Source organism: Telopea speciosissima, chromosome 6, assembly GCF_018873765.1.
Source record: "Telopea speciosissima isolate NSW1024214 ecotype Mountain lineage chromosome 6, Tspe_v1, whole genome shotgun sequence".
NCBI classification, from domain to species: domain Eukaryota; kingdom Viridiplantae; phylum Streptophyta; class Magnoliopsida; order Proteales; family Proteaceae; genus Telopea; species Telopea speciosissima.
Genome location: NC_057921.1, coordinates 55,113,738 through 55,130,463, shown reverse-complemented (window position 1 = coordinate 55,130,463; position 16,726 = coordinate 55,113,738). Strand labels below are relative to the sequence as shown.

Here is a 16,726-nt window from a genome sequence, read left to right as displayed (position 1 = left end):
TTCTTGTACGTTAGGCCTGTGAGAGAGCGTAGGAAATATCACCAAGTAGAGAATTTTTTTTCCCTTTAGTTTAAGGGCAAGAGATCTTTTTCCCTTTAGTTTAATTATCACTCCTTCTAAGCATTCACAAGGACCAGTCAATAAATTAAATGAAGAGTTCTGATTTTCTGGGTTTCGTATGCCACCCCAAATGTCTTATGGTGGAATCAAATTTTTTGGGGAGGTAGGCTTTATAAGTTTTCTAATCTACTACCAAATTTCAGACCAAAAGTGTTTTGATATTTTTGGTTTTCGATGCCTCTCTAATGTCTTCAACTGGAATACAAATTTTGTGAACGGAGAGACTCCAATTTTTCCAACCTACTATCAAATTTTAACCTAAAAAAATTTTACCAAATCGTAAAATAAAACTTTAGAAAGATAGGATATATTACATGAAAATGCATAATACTTGGTGGAGTACCAGTAGACAGGCATGAATAGAAATACGGTTACAAAATTTGTTTGTAACACCGGCTATAAACAGACACATTTTTAATTGCCATTTGTTTTATTATCAAAAGTATTTAATGTAGTTTTTTTCAATGAGGGTAAATATGTTATTTCACATGTAAACTGCATTAAATGTGTATTTATAATACCGAAATCATACCAACTTGATACAATATGTACTCAAACGATATGTATTCGGTATTAAAAACGGTTTTTATTCGATATTGAAAACGTTTTTTATTCGATATAAAACACAGAGAAAAGGGCCAGCCACAACTTTACCCAAATCTTACCTTCATCAACCAAGTATGCCTTATTTCTACGGGGATTTGTTCCTAATCCTTGAAACTTGGAGAATGCTCTACTATATTATACGAGGAATCACGAATTTCAGCCTTGAAAGTAGCTGCTATGCCTTCGTCGCAACTATTACGCATTTGAATTCCAATCAAACTATGCATGCAACCAGTGATTATTTCTCCGAAGAATCCCAAACTCCTCACACTTATGATATCATAATTTCAATGGTTATGATACCGAAAAAAGTTTAAAAAGTAAAATGGGAAGGTAGGATAGTACCCTTATGAAGAACAAATTCCATAATTTAAAAAAAAAAAACTCTCTAATGAAACCAAATGTACAAAACAGATACATTTACATGTTTAGTATAGATTTGGTACAATATACACTCCGTATGGTATCAATACATATCAAACGATTTCATCTTAGAAATTGATATTGTACTAAATTGAGAGAGATACCATTTTCCCGTACCAAAACCAAATTTGTATTGATACGGGTTGGTAAGATTTTATACGATTAGTTTCGATATTCGAAATCGCAAGACACGTGGTGAGTTTTAAGGGCCCCAATTGAGAGATATATGTATATAGTATATGAGAGAAAGAACGCTACCTGGGTGTGTGTAGTGTGCTACCCCTGCGTCCAAACACAGAGGCTAAAAAAATGACTACTGCACCTCATGGGAAGGCAGAATTTTCTAGAGGCGCGATGGTCATTTGTCCGCCCCTGTGTCTGAACACAAGGGCAGCATACCGCATGCGCCCAGGTAGGAGTGCTTCATGATAGCATCCTCCTCCCGAGATCATTAGTCAGTGAAAATAATAGGTTTGGTGTTTTGCCCTGAAAGAACATCTCCCACTCAAACTCACAAAACATGCATGTATGATAATAGGATTATAATAGTGGACTTATGAGTTATGGCCTCTTGCATGCTCTTTAGACTCCCCGCGCGTTCTTCTACTCGCTTTAACACATTAAACTATATTAAAATATTAAAATAACGAGAGACGCGCTCGAGTTAAGTGGATCTCTCACTCGTCTCCTTCCCCCCTTTCGTAACGGGAAAAACGTTCGTAGGTGTTGGTGAGCACAGTGTGCAGAGAGAAAGAGAAACAGAGAGAGAGAGAGAGAGAGAGAGAGTGTGTGTGTTCTACACTTCTTCTACTTTACAGGTTCAAACCCCACGGGTGCTCCTAGGTATAAGTGAAGGGTGTTCGTTTTCGACAGAGTTCGCAGAATTCACGGAGTGTCAGTTCATCTACTGAATCCCTCATCCGTTCGATTGCTCCGCCGAAGGAAGCTTAACATCACCAATCATTTTAAGTTTAAAGTTTAAACCCTCTTACCCCCTTCCTTCTTTCTCTCTCTCTCGTAGGTAGGAACGCGGCACATTCCGTCGCTGAGTTCCCCTTCCTGTAAGTCTCGATCTCTCCTTCTACTCAGAAAGATTTCTTTTTTTTTTTTTTATTATTTTTTATCAGATATGTATAGAAACTGGTATTAGGGGATGCTAAGTGAGTAAATTCTGATACAGGTTATCCTTTTATAATTAAAACTGGTTATTTTAGTATTGTTCTTTGGCAATTAGTAGATGTTTGAATTTTTGGAGGCTTTTTATTTTTGGCTAGGTTGGGATGCTTCTTGATGAACAAAGGTGAAACCTAGGGCTGTAGTCTGGTGGGTGGCCTTTTGCTTTTTTGGTAATGGGCTGCTTCCACTCCACAGCTGGAAAGCCGTTCCCAGGTCATGAGGATCCTGTTATCCTCGCTTCACAGACAGCTTGTAAGTCTTCTTTCTCCTTTGTTTTTTTTCATCTTATTTGGTGCAAGATTGGATCTTTTTTTGATGATCGATAATGGTTTCCTATCCCTTTTGCTTTCTTCACATTTGGGTTCTTACTTTTATTGGCTTTAGATTTGATAACTTTTGTTTGAGATGTCATTAAATTTAGTAGAAAGGGGTTTTGATGGTAAAGTTCTCCTTACATACAGAGATATAACAATTTTTTCTGAGAATGGTATGCATGAACTGTGGTTAATGCTTGTGGCTAGTTCTGCTCAAGTTTAACGACTTGGTTAACCATATTAATGAGGTGGAGGAATACTGGTCAGATTTAACAAATTTAAGAAATCTCATATGTTAATCAAGCTGAGAAGAGCATAACAAGTTGAAAACCTTTTACATTTTTAGGAAACGAAAATGTAAAGAAACATACACAATTTCTGAGGATCAGGGGTAATGATTAAATCACATCAATAATCTGATTTGCAAAGTTTCATACAATCATCTTTGGACTCACACGAAGAATCACAAGTTTCTATTCTTTCTTCGATAGATACACTGAGAATTATGAGTTGAAAGATCTTTTCTTTCTAAGGCAAGATAAAGTGAAAGCATGACACTAGTTGGGAGAATCAACACAACAGGTACTTTGGGATCTCATCTCATTCACTAATGGGATTTGCAAATTAAAATACCGTGCAAGATAGCCCAATTGCATTAATATACATACTAAAACCTTTAAAATTTTCACAAATCCAACAATAGAGGCTGGCGCCTGGTTTTGATGCAGTTTTTCCTTCTTTTGTTTTGGGGTGGGGGGTAATGCGGGGGAGTAGAGATCAATTGTGGTAATGTATGAATATTTACAGAAGCAAAAAAACTTTCCAAACTTCCACTTATTTCTGGACCTTTTGGAGGTATAGGAGTAAAAACATCTGATTATGACTGACATGCATCTTGATATATTTTGGACCATCTCTTGACAGATATCTAAGTGTTCCTTAATTTACTTATGTTCCGGTTTCTTCTTACTTAACTTTGTGGCCTCTTTGGATTGTTAAACTTCCTACTTTAACAAGCCATGTGGTGTCTCCGTAGAACGAAAACAATTCATCCAGGTGGATGAACAAAACAATTTCTGCCATTCTAATTGAATATCTGATGCAGGCCCAGTTCGAACCAAACACCCCCATTCGAAATTTGGTTTTTAGAAGTGTGAACACAACCAGCCGTTCTTGTTAGCCACTTTCCTATTTTTAAGGAAGCTCTTGCTATTCTATTTGGAAGAGCATGCTAAGGAAGATCTATCCTACTTTATTGGAAAACAATTTAGAGAGTTAGAGATTGAAGATATCCTCTCACCCCTATTTAATAGAAAAGATGTTAACTTTGGAGGAAGCATTGGAGGAGTCCTAGCCACCACCTCAAGTCCAACGATTTGGCAGCTCCTTTCTTCTCCTATTTTTTAGGAATAAAGTCCACAAGAGAAGCCGCCACTTCAAGGAGATAAGAGCCTGTGGATTGACTCCCCAAGCTGGATGATTTTTATGAAGATCCCAGCCACCTTGGAAGGTTTTGGTGATAAGCATCCAAGCCTTGACCGAATTGCTTCTACAGCCCCCTTTTACTTAATTTGGGTTTTATTAATTTTAATGTTTCTTAATTGTCAAGGAGTCTAGCTTAACTTAGGATTTATTTAGATATTTTAATTGTATTTTATTCAGATGTAATCTCAACCGTTAGATTATCATTAGTAGGCTTGAGACATTAGGGTTTTATTTTCTCTTTAAATATGTAAGAGCTATGCTCGTTGAGGGAGTGAAGAAATTGAATTGAGTTATTCAACCATTGAATTGTCTATCAGATCCTTGAAGTGTTCTACCCCCGTAACCCTGGAAAGTTACATTGCATCCTTGAAGAGTTGCAATTTTCCCGTGTCCTTGAAGAGTCACGTTAAACCCCTTGAAATCACAGAGAGTTTCACTATAACGTTGAAGAGTTGTAGCTTTCCCCTTGCAATTTCTTTGTTCTTGTGTTCGTGTTCACGGTTACACACATAATAGAGTGTGTTCTTGATTCTCCCGGTCTGTAGCTTCCAACAAGGCTGCATCAATATTACTAACTGTGAATTCTTTTAATTATTTACCTTTGGGGAGTCAAAAGATCGTGAAATCATTAGCTTTGGATGCAATCCCTTATGTTGACTCGACATGGTTTATAATTTTCTTTCTTTTTCTAACCAATTGCACCACTTTATTGCAGCTGGGTAGTCCAGGCTTTTGAGTTCCAATTCCCAAACGTAGCAATGAGGGATCTGTACTTAACCCTCTAAAATACCAAACTCGAAAAGAAAGGCGCTTAAGACCACATGCTTAAATTAACAATATAAAAATAAGTGGTAAACAGAGTCCATCTCTCTCATGCACATAAAAATGAATGTTCACTGAACAACAAATTCATGACGTTATATGAGCAAAATGGAAATCTACAATCAGTTTTAAAAAGAAACCATGTATCTCTTATTTTATTTCAGACATTGACATGGGATCTTGCACACTCCAGTTGATGCTTCTCAGAAATATGGGCAACTGTTTTATTTTTATCTTAATTTTTCAGTTACTGTCAGTGAAGTTGAAGCACTATTTGAGCTGTTCAAGAGTATTAGCAGTTCCGTGATTGATGATGGGCTAATAAACAAGGTAACATACATATGAATGTTTATATATACTGAAGATTGGTTAATATGCACTTATTGTTCTTGATTACTCGTTTTTTTTTTCTTTATGACATGACAATTGGGATGTGTATTGCATGGCTTGTTTCAGTTCTGTTGTCATATTGTTCCCTGATATGGTGTTTCTCATTTGTTTCCCTTTTCATCCCGGCCATAATTTATTTGCTAATTATTCTGTTGAACTAAGCAACAGCCATTGTTGGAGGTTTTGTTGTTATGTTCTGTGTAAACTAAAGAAAGGAAGTAAAATGTATACTAATATTATATGTGATTCCTCTTAGAATTATTATTTAATCAGTCTATAAATTGCTGTTCAGGCATTTACACTGTCCAATATTCTCTAGTCCGTTGGTGGCTGCAGTAATAGCATATGTGTTGCCAATAGCTGGGGCCTTATTCTTGCTTTGTCTTGTCTCCAAATAATACAGTCATCTTAGCCTTGCTTGTGACCTTTCCATCGAGAAGAAATGACAGCAAAAATTTTAACAGGACTCTTTGATGCAGTTGCACTAGCTAGTAATCCCGTATGGAGGCCTACAAAGTGTTGGTGGAAGTCCAATGGGCTGAGATTTATCTTTGGGTAGGTTATATTATAGGATTTTTGGGTTCATTGTAAGAGGCCTAATTTATATGCTCATAAAGTGGGAATGATGTTGGTATATGGGATTAGTAGTTAAGTGTTTGAGTTAGACGAGGATACTTAATACTTAACAGCATTCAAGAGTTATGAATGCGTTATTTGAGTAATTACATGTCTTGAAACAGAATGATGAGAAGAAGACAGGATGCAGTGTAAAACACAAGACATTTTGCTGATAGTGAAATTTGTTGATATATGAAGAGCATCACTTGTAAGTATGATGCTCTCCAGCGAACATATGTTTCATTAAATTGTAGCTAAGTCAGATGTTTCATTAACGGAGTTAAGTCACATGTTTCATTGCGTTATAAATGAATTAGGAGGGAGTAGATTATGTGCATGCTAGTGAATTTTGCATCACTATTCTTGACATTTATAATGGTTTTTTTCAAATTAAAGTGTATTAATATTCTTTTGATATGAGCTTTTCAGAATAAAATCTAGTGTATTTTTTTTCTTTTTATATTTTATTTTATTAATCTATTAATGCTGTTAAGTTTCAAAAATCTGAACAATGTTATTTAAGAACTCAATTAGTGGATGATATTATTTCTTGTTTCTATTGTATATGCAGGAAGAGTTTCAGTTAGCTCTATTTAAGAACAAAAAGAAGGAGAACCTTTTCGCAAATCGGGTATTTTGTTGTACACGTTTGTCACATTCTTAAATTGTTAGATGAGAATCAGACCTATGCATAGTTACACTTCCTCAACTTGAACTCTGTATTTTTCCAGATGATCATATGCTGAAATTGAACTATAGACTGGACAGCTGTTTGAATCATGATTGGGCTTGTTAAGGAAAATCTAAAATCTTAGTAAATATTAAAATGAATACTATTTTAACATTCTCTAATTGTTAAAACAGAACCACATATATTCATATTTACACTTTCTCAAAGTGCAATTTGTATTATTCTAGATGATCATGGTGAAATTGCACTGATGATCGAACAGGTGTTTGAATGAAGAGTGAACTTTGAGGAGAATCTGAAAATTGAAGGCATGTTTAAATGTATATATTTTTTCCATTTTTTGAGTGTTAAAACTAAACCAGATATATTCTTAGTTACACTTTCTCAAAGTGAAATCAGTATTACTCCAAATGATCACACTGAAATTGAACCATAGATTGGACTGCTGTATGAATAAGGATTGAGCTTGTTATAAAAAAAGGGCATACCCAGTGCACAAAGCTCCTGCGACTGCGGGGTCTGGGGAGGGTCATAATGTGCGCAACCTTACCCCACTCTGCTGAGAGGCTGTTTCCCGAAGGATTGAGCTTGTTGAAAATCTAAAATAAGGAATGTTAAAATCAAATATCAATTTTCCCCAGTTTTGTTAAAATGAAACATCACTGGCATATTTATGCAATTCATTCAGTGGTTCTCAAAAATTTCCACTTCTGTTTAATCTTCTCAGTATAGTAAACAATATCTTAATTCTCTCACACAAATCATTACATCTGGTGAACAAGGGCTGTTTAGTTTGGGGTGCAGTGAGGGGAATCGATCACTTGGAGTGAGTTGATATTTTACTCTTATTTGCATGAAGCACCCCAAAAACGTCTCACGAGAAAAAAATTCCTAGTCTTTTTTAACTTTCTAGAGATGTTGATGATCCAGGCTTCATCAGTGTGGAGAATGGCCAAATAATCCCGTGTGCTTTTTATGGAACCAGGATCCAATGAAATAGATAACAAATTTATTGTTCTCAGATAGAACTGATGAGCAGTATTATTTAAGTCAACTTCAAGGTCGTTGCTTCTGGAAGGCCAGCAATTGGCTTTGGCTCTAAATCTCCTGAAACTTGAAGGCTCCAACTGAGAACCATACGAATTCCTTGTGAAATTCCTATGGGTATTCCAACCTGGGCAATGTTGGTTTGTTCGGCACATCATTCCCATCAATAATCCAGATGATCATCACTGTGGAAAAAGCATAAAATCCTATATGCCTCTGAAGGAAACAGGATTCACTGAAATGCAAAACCAACCTCTAGTTCTGAAAGAGCTGACCAGTCCTGTGTAGTGTTGTACTAGTAAACTAAAAGGTCACAGGATGGAGGCCTGGATAATCCACCAAGCAATTCTCTGTGAAATGCCTTAGGTGTTGTAGTTTGATTATAGCAATATTTCTTTGTTCAGAACATCATCTTCGTATGGAAAGATTCTTAGGATTGTCATGGCCATTCTTAAGTAGCAAAAATTGACTCGAAAGTCTGAGTTAGATTCTTATAATATGATCAGTCTGTCTCAGTCTTTATGGAATCAAAGCAGTATGATGCCTATCAAGGTGGGAAATCAAGGTCTGTCAGTCCATATTTGTGTGGATCCTATTATGTTTGAAATGTCAGTAACTTAGGGTTGTTGTTCTTCGATGCCAAGTTCCATGATGTGGTATCTAGACTCTTCATTAACTTAAAAATTAAGTGTGGCAAGCAGATGTCATGAGTAATAGAACTCTGTACTAGTAATTAAAATTATCTTGTGTTCTCTTGGGGATTGAGTTACATGGAACACATATATACAAGGTTCTAGAAACTGCTGTTTAAGTTTCTTTCTTCTGATCAAGGTAAATTACTCTCCTTGATAATGGCTTGCTATTAACCTTTCAAATATGTATGTGTTTTTCTTTCCCTTTCTTCGCCCCTTCTGCTGCCAGCTGCAACAATGATTAGGTTGCAAAAGTTAAGTTTGGATTCTCCTTTGGAAGTGGTAGTATTTCATCCAGTAAGTAGCTTAATGGAAAAGCGCAGTAAGCCTTCCAAAGAAGGGTTGACGAGGTATGAAGAGTCCTGGACATAGAGAGTAAGTTGGAGCACTAGGTTCATAGAATGGAAGTCTGGTTGATACCTATGGTAATAGGTAGTGTTAGAAAGTGGTAATAGGTAGTGTTGGACGGAAGGTCATGGTTATAGTGGGAAAATCCAAAAATGTCGGGGACTATTAGCTAGATAGGAATATAGCAAATTGCAGTTTGGAATGGAATCTTGAGATAAGCTGAATTATTTCTTCAAATAACCTAGTTCACCATGTCTTCCTTTGATATGATTCACTACTTTCTGAAACTGTTGTAGTTATTTAGTGTTTAAATGATGGTCCTGTTGCATTTCTTTTGAATTTACAATTATTTTACATGCAGATCTTTGACCTTTTCGATGTTAAGCGAAAGGGGGTGATTGATTTTGGTGACTTTGTTCGAGCACTCAATGTCTTTCATCCGAATGCCCCAGAAGAGGACAAAATCGAGTGTAAGTTGACAAAAGCTATTAATACCCTTGGGTTAGTAGAAGAATACTTGGTGCTTGAGTGCACTTCTTAAATCTGAAATGGATTTGCAGTTTCATTTAAGCTTTATGATTTGGATGGTACGGGATTCATTGAGCGACAGGAGGTATCTCTCTCTCTGTGTGTGTGTGTGGGGGGGTGTTTTCTCGTGAAATGTGTGAAAGTGCAGGGTACCGCTAATTTCTAGGGTATGAAAAGTCTGCCAATGGCTCAATCATTAATTAGAAACTTTGGTGATGATTAGAACTGCTTCCTACTAGTATAGTGCATAAATTTTTTTTTAAGGGGACAGTTTTCGTGCACAGCGAAAATTTGGGAACCGATAACGATGCGTCAAATAGGGGTGATTTTTATTTATTTTGACCCCCCTGTTTGTCCCCATCCGATGCCCATAAGCATGGGTCTGCATAGAAAATTTTGCCTTTTTTTAAATAATAATATTACTTCTACACCTTTCCCCATGTGTGCATATATACATGCCCTGTCCTTTGGAACAATTGAGGCCTCACTTTTTTTTGAGAGTTCTTATAATTGTTCTTTGTTTTTAAAATTTTCAAAATATTTATGTGTTACCTTTATATGAAAATATGGTTGCACCATGGACCCTGTACAATACGTCCATACCTAGGTCTCTCTCTCTCTTGTGCTGCCCCCATGTAATCTTCCTTTTGTTCCCATTATAGTTGGAACAGTTGAACCAACCTATCCTACTGCAACCATTCTAGCCACTTCTTAGAGTTCAAATGTGCCAATTTTCTAGCTACATATTTCTGTTTAAGTGGCTAGTTCTTGTCATTGACTTTATCACTGCATAACTTTTCCAATAAATCTATGATTTGATGAAGAGAATATTCTGACTTTTATGATTCTTTCTTTGATTCATTCATTTTCAGCTGCAATGCTATACTTTTTGATACTGTTTTGACAGGTCAAGCAAATGTTAATTGCACTTCTTTATGAATCAGAACTGAGATTGGCGGATGAAACTGTTGAAGTAATCCTGGATAAGGTAAATAATTATGGATGAAGAAACACCAGTAATCTAGCGTTGATGTTAGTAACCCATGTTTCTACCGGAAAATTTGGTTCATGTGCTCATTCATTAGGACCATGCAATTGATGAGCTATTGACCTCACAAGACTACCATATTTGGATCTTCATAACTGCCATGTTAAGCGACATGTCATCTGAAAGAAGGAAAATCTCGTGGAACTGATATTTAAGGTTATACCTAAAAAATGTAAAGCCTCTTGAACTGGTGTCTAAGGTTATCTGCACTGTCAATACAGTAAGTCAATGGGCATGTTCCAGCCAAGGTTTCTAGTTTCTAATGGGGAATATCGGCTGATTCACCAGCTCAGGATCATCCAACATCAATCCATCCTATACAACTTCCTGGTACCTAACAGTATCAGCAGGATTAGGCCGGATTGGCTGATCTGGATCAGGATCAGCGCCAGCACAGCCCAATCCCATATCCGAACCAAGTTTTTAATCCTTCAATCCACAGACCAACCATAGGGTGTTAGAAGTCATTTAAGTTCTAGTAAAACCCAGGCTCTTTCAATCTCTTACAACTTCCTGTGTGGAGATCATTCTAACAAAAATCATTCTAGGATACCCTTAGTTACATAATGAACTGTGTCAGCATGTTGAAACCTGCATTTTTTCAATGAATGGAGACATCCAATCTCACTCTTTCTTAACTAAACTCTTTGGCTTTGTTAATAGACGTTTTTGGAGGCAGATGTGAATCAGGATGGAAAAATTGATAAAGCTGAATGGGAAGACTTTGTTTCTCGTAATCCATCCTTAATGAAGATTATGACTCTTCCTTATCTCAGGTAAGCTTCTAAGCATTTATTTAAGGTTCTCTTCTTTTCAGCTTAGTTTTGGCGAATGTACTGCATATGAAGCCTCTCGAATATCTCCTCCCCCCCCCCCCCCCACAAAAAAAAAAAAAAATGCAGGGACATAACAACAACTTTTCCAAGTTTTGTGTTTCACTCGGAAGTCGACGAGACTGCTACATGAGTTTGTACCTCACCTAACACCCAGCATCGCTCTAATTAGAAAGCAGTGACCCAAATGCTTGTGAAAGTCTTCTTATTTAAAAGAAGCTGAGTAGGATGAGGCCTGCACTACACTCAGCAGGGAATGTTATATTTCGACTTGAACTCTGGACAGGTCGCAAAAAGTAGAAGCCGCCCAAGTAGTTAGTTTGGAAGGGTTTGCTGAGTTACGAAGCTAAATCCCTCCGTGCCAACCGAGGAATGCTAGGGTTGGGAAATGGTACTTTTTGGCATTTGATTGGTAAGATTGCATATAAGTTTTTATGGGTTTGGGTTGAAAGTCCTCGAGTGGTTTGCAAAAGTGTGGCATGCGAGTGATTGTAAAGAATAGGAATGCTAATTGATATTTGGTAGGTTTTTTTTTCTTTTTTCTATTTTCATAGCCATTAGAAAAGAGTAGAAGCCTCATCCCCTGCTAATGGTCATTTCTCAAGATGACTGTTTGCTACAAGATCTACAACTTTTGTTGGAGTGAAATCTCTTGTAAAGCACCTGAAACTGGTCTTACAAGCCAAAATTCAGATATCAAAGGATGATATTTGACAATGCTCTGTGTTGGGTTGGCATTTTGCTTATCCTTTTTTTATTTCCTGTGATAATATGAGAATGGGATGCTTCATTTCAATCACCTTTAAGGGCTTGAATGGCCCATCAAGACCCCTCTAATAGATTGACAATTACTTTTATAATTCCATTGGTGATGAGTAGTTGATCCTAGTATGGTGGAAGGATGTAAAATTTGGGGGTTCTGGGATAAAGCAGACTTAGATTTATCTTTGTTGATTCTGTGATCAGGTGATTGGATTCCAAAGAGCCTGAGTTAGTTGCCCACTTGAACAGATAATTAAAAAACCAAATTTCAGGTGGCATGGTAATTCTACCTGGTGCTTCAATCTCTCCCACAATGAAACCAATAATAACTACCTTTGTGATAAATGGCATGCCAATGCCAACTTATAAATCTGAAGTTCTAAATGGAAAGAGGCAGTAGTCAGGTTTGCAGCCGTAATTTAACCATATTACATGTTTTGTATTAAACATTTTCCTTGTATTCAATGATTTAAATTGTACAAATTGTTTTTCTTTACTCTATTTTGGCACTTGAGCCAAGTTCAAAGGCAAATATTTAGGGGAATAAAATAGTAGGGATTCATACAGAGTCGAAAAATCAAATTCGATTCGCAATTGTATCCACTTAAAATTTTTTTTTCTATAAATATTTTTTTTTTTTTTTTTTTTTTTTTTATAGATTCTAGAAAATGAGGAAAGTAGGTAAATAGAAAAAACAACTAAAAGACATGGATTGATAGCAAATCATATCCATCGGGGAAAAAGGTCTGGGTTACATAAGTCAAGGATGTAAATAGATAGTCAAAAATCCAAATTTGATTCGTATCCATATTGGATTAAGGGTATCCGTATCCGGTCAAGAGATATCTGCATCCAATCACATCTAATCTGTATTCAATTCATATTCGATCCGTTCACATGCCTACAAAGAAGTTATATGAGTTATAAAAGAAGCTTTGAGTTCCATATTGGTCATGGGATGATAAATGCAATTTAACTGTGAGATCTAATATCCCCTTGTTCGGTTCGAATCAACTTGGGCAGATTTGAGTCATCTGAATTCATTAAATTGAGAATGAAAGGGCTCGCTCTGACCATCAAAAGCAGGTACCCATTCCTATCTTTCTTTCTACTCGGTGTAGATTTGAGCCCTTGAAAGGGTAACACTAGCTGGAACGATTGCTAATACCCCAGAGGCTGAGGAACAAAAGGAGTAGTTCACCGCTTTATAAGGAAGAAAAAAAAATTTACCATTTACTGTTAACCAAAGAAAATTTGTGGCAAAAACAAGATAGGCTTTGACATGAAAACTTGAAACAAAACTTATATAAGTAAATCCATGAAAGGTGATCATTGACTCGCTGCTAAAATAGCAAATTTTTAAAAAATTTTAAGATAAAGTAATTCGATAATACATACAAATATAGTGTATACGACAAAAAAAACCAAAAAAGATTATGATGTTAAGATTAGGGAATTGTAAAAAAGGGAAAAAAAATCAACATGTTTTCTGTGAAGAGTTCATATCATTGGATGTACGAATTCTAATGCATAATCTTAACTTCTTCAGCTTTATTCAATCCAATTAAGTAAATAAAACAAGGAGCGCTGTTCTCTGTGCCGCAGCACAGGCTGCACCCAAGAACATGGAAGTGGGCGCAAGACTCAATGACCACCCTACCCACCTGAGTGGCAGGCCCATGTACTTGGACACAGCCTACACCGCAGCACAGAACATTCTCCCATAAAACAAATCAATTGGACTGACATTCAACTGAATGCTCAGGAGGTAAAAGCAAAGGAAAATGATAATGTACATAGCTTTACCCCCTGCTGTTTCAAAGAGACTGTTTTCCAAACTCAAACCCATGACTACTTGGTCAAACTGGAACAACCATACCTTGGCACCATGGTTTTTTATTTTTTGGGGAGGGGGCAACGAGATTCTAGGTTTGACAACTCCATTATTGCCAATTGGTGCTTTAAAATATGTCGTTTTTTCAAAATCCCCAAAAAATAAGGGGACAAAGTTCTACCCCTCCTAAGTTTCCTACCTCATCCCCATCAAAATTTTAGGAATCAGGTACAGAATTGGCCGCCGGCTGATATCAATCAAGAGCAACCCATATCGGACAAGATCAGATAGATTTACCTTTGTACCAACTGTTCGTACCGATCCAATCAAAATCAACACGTATCAGTCTGGATATGACAGATTTAACCCAAAACCATAATTGGGATATGATAGCATTTTCCACTTCTTTTATTTTGTTATTCTTCGAGTTCAACATCTGATTATGCATGCCACGAAACTCGAACTATAAAACTCAATTCAACATCTGATTATGAATGCATGCGAACCAACTCAAAACCATAGAACTCTATCTATATGGCAACATTGTGTGCCCAAAGTAACTATTAGTGGTCATGCCCCTTTATCTTTTCCCTTACATTTTACACGAACACGCTTATAGTAGTCATCCGAAAAATTATCTCCTACAGTTCCCTGCACAGCCCAGTCCCCCAGTGCCTAATTAAAGGGAGGTAGACACAACACGAGCAGTGTTCAACCAGGGTTAGGATGGTCATTGCACCACATTGTTGACGAACCGAGCAGGGAAGGGAACTGGAGGGAAATCAAATTCAAAATAGGCATGTTGATTGCCCGTGTTCAACCAGGGTTAGGATGGTCATTGCACCACACATTGATAGAAGAACCAAGCAGGGAAGGGAACTAGAGGGAAATCGAATTCAAAAGAGGCATGTTTATAAACAGTAATCATTTTTTAAAATAAATTTGTATATGCATTTATGAATGATATGTAGGCATCCAGAATCCAGATAAGCAAAAGGGAGGTTTTAACAAAGGGAGGAAAACCAATCCTCCAGCATTTTGGGGTGGGGGGGGGGGTTTTGGGGTGGGGGGGTTGTGGAAAATCTAGATTCACAACAATTACAGTACATTTCCACATCAAAACACAGCACAAAATACAGTTTAATATTGTTTCGGCTAACTTCCTTGCTAGTTTCTGGTAACAGGTGCATTAACAAAGCACAACTCCCAATAGTCGAAGGCATCAAATATTAATAGAAACAACTTAGCTAAATTATGTTATGAAAAAGCTAGAAGCACCATGGCAGTCACTCTCCCTCTCTCTCTCTCAACCATAAAGTGAAAACTCTTGGGGATAAACTAGGTAATTGCGTGAAGTCCTACCTCAAATGAAGGGAATTTATTGGGTTGTCTTGAGGTGTAATAATCCATAAAATCTTACTCACGTATCCTACTTCTACACACAAATACAATACATCAAACTTGGTTCTACAGTTTGCTAGGTATTGCTCAAGAATCAACTATCCATAAATTCCTGGAAGACAATGTTCCAGGACCATATTGCAACAAGCTCCAGTAATAATCCATCAATGTCATGCTGTTCATATTTACACTTGTGGAATCATAAACCTAACAAAAATAACTCTTTCCACGGAAAAAAACACCTATGCAGCACAAAAAACCATGAACCAAATGTATCTGGAACAAACACTAACAGTTTGACTAGAAATGCAAGTACCTAATATTTACTATTCAGCTAACTATAAGCTATATTCACCCAAAAAAAAACTATAAGCTCTGAAGTCAAAAATCTGGATAGCCAAACCTAATATGGCAACCTATGAAGCTAGCTGGAGACCACTAGGAAGCTAAATATTAGTTAGGTGGTTTTTTTTGTTAATATAGACTGTTCCAGTACTGAGCGTTTCCCAAGAGCCTACAGAAAGAAGTTTGATCTAAAAAGATTCTCTGTACCTTGGTTCTTGCACTCTTTCCAATGCTATCATATCATATCATACAAAGCAGAAGATTAGGACTATGCTATAAACCCTAGAAGAAGAGTAATCTCCACTTGCTAGATGCGAAATAAAATTAGCACAAAAAAGACACTTGTTCCAACTCTCCCAGAGGGCCAATCACTGAATGAATGATAAATACCAAGCAAGGACACCGAGTAACTTGCATGTTAATAATCCAAAACTAGGTTGTTCTCCAAGAGGGCCAATCACACTGAAAGAATGATAAATACCAAGCAATACACAGAGGAACTTGCATGTTGATAATCCAAAACAAGGTTAATCTTTCTATTGTAAATTAACCCTCCCCCAACCGGCCACCACCGAAAAAAACTTTGAAGTCAAAATATGGTCATGAAAAGCAGATCAGAGCCAAAAGCCAAAGATTCCTAAAATCCATGTAAAGTCAAGAAGCTACACTTCTAAATATGCTTACGTGTTTGGAAAACAATGATCTGGCAGCATGACTTCATCAGCTCCATATGTTCATAATATTTCCAGCTTCTGTTGGTTGCTTTGTGAACCACATCATTGGGAAAATGGATCATAGCTATGCATATGCACATGGAAAGGCCTCAACATCCATTTACCGTGTGATTCCACAAGTTCCAATTTTTACCGTGGCCAAACATGAACCAAAGCCACCCAGAAATTATCCATCATTAAGGCCCTCTTCCAGTAAATATTTTCATTTACAAATAAAGCTTTTTGCTAGCAACACCAACCACACACAACCCCCCTCCTTTTCAAGCCAGCAAGAGGGACATGCCAAATATGGAGTATTCTTTGGTTCACTAATCCAATACTTAATTAAACTATAACTTGGGTAAAGAAAAATTCTCCAATCGAAAGACCATGGAGTGGTTAAATCAAATAGTTGTCAACTCACTGAAATTTTCTTCCACATTGTCTGCATAGGACTGACAAGAGTACTGTCAGGCATGGCAATAATGCCTCTTGCATTCCCAGCCAAAACTTAAAAACCCAGGATTTTC

At 36.9% G+C, this 16,726-nt stretch overlaps 1 protein-coding gene across 1 annotated transcript; it reads left to right on the top strand.

The window, feature by feature from the left end:
- The first annotated feature begins 1,983 nt into the window (after positions 1–1,983).
- On the top strand, positions 1,984–11,479 carry LOC122664400 (calcineurin B-like protein 1). The gene is made up of 9 exons (XM_043860195.1): positions 1,984–2,210; positions 2,424–2,577; positions 5,194–5,276; positions 6,526–6,585; positions 9,094–9,202; positions 9,293–9,345; positions 10,168–10,248; positions 10,972–11,084; positions 11,211–11,479. The coding sequence occupies exons 2-9, from the start codon at positions 2,499–2,501 to the stop codon at positions 11,272–11,274; spliced, it is 642 nt and encodes a 213-aa protein (XP_043716130.1). The 5' UTR covers positions 1,984–2,210; positions 2,424–2,498; the 3' UTR covers positions 11,275–11,479.
- Positions 11,480–16,726: the final 5,247 nt, after the last annotated feature.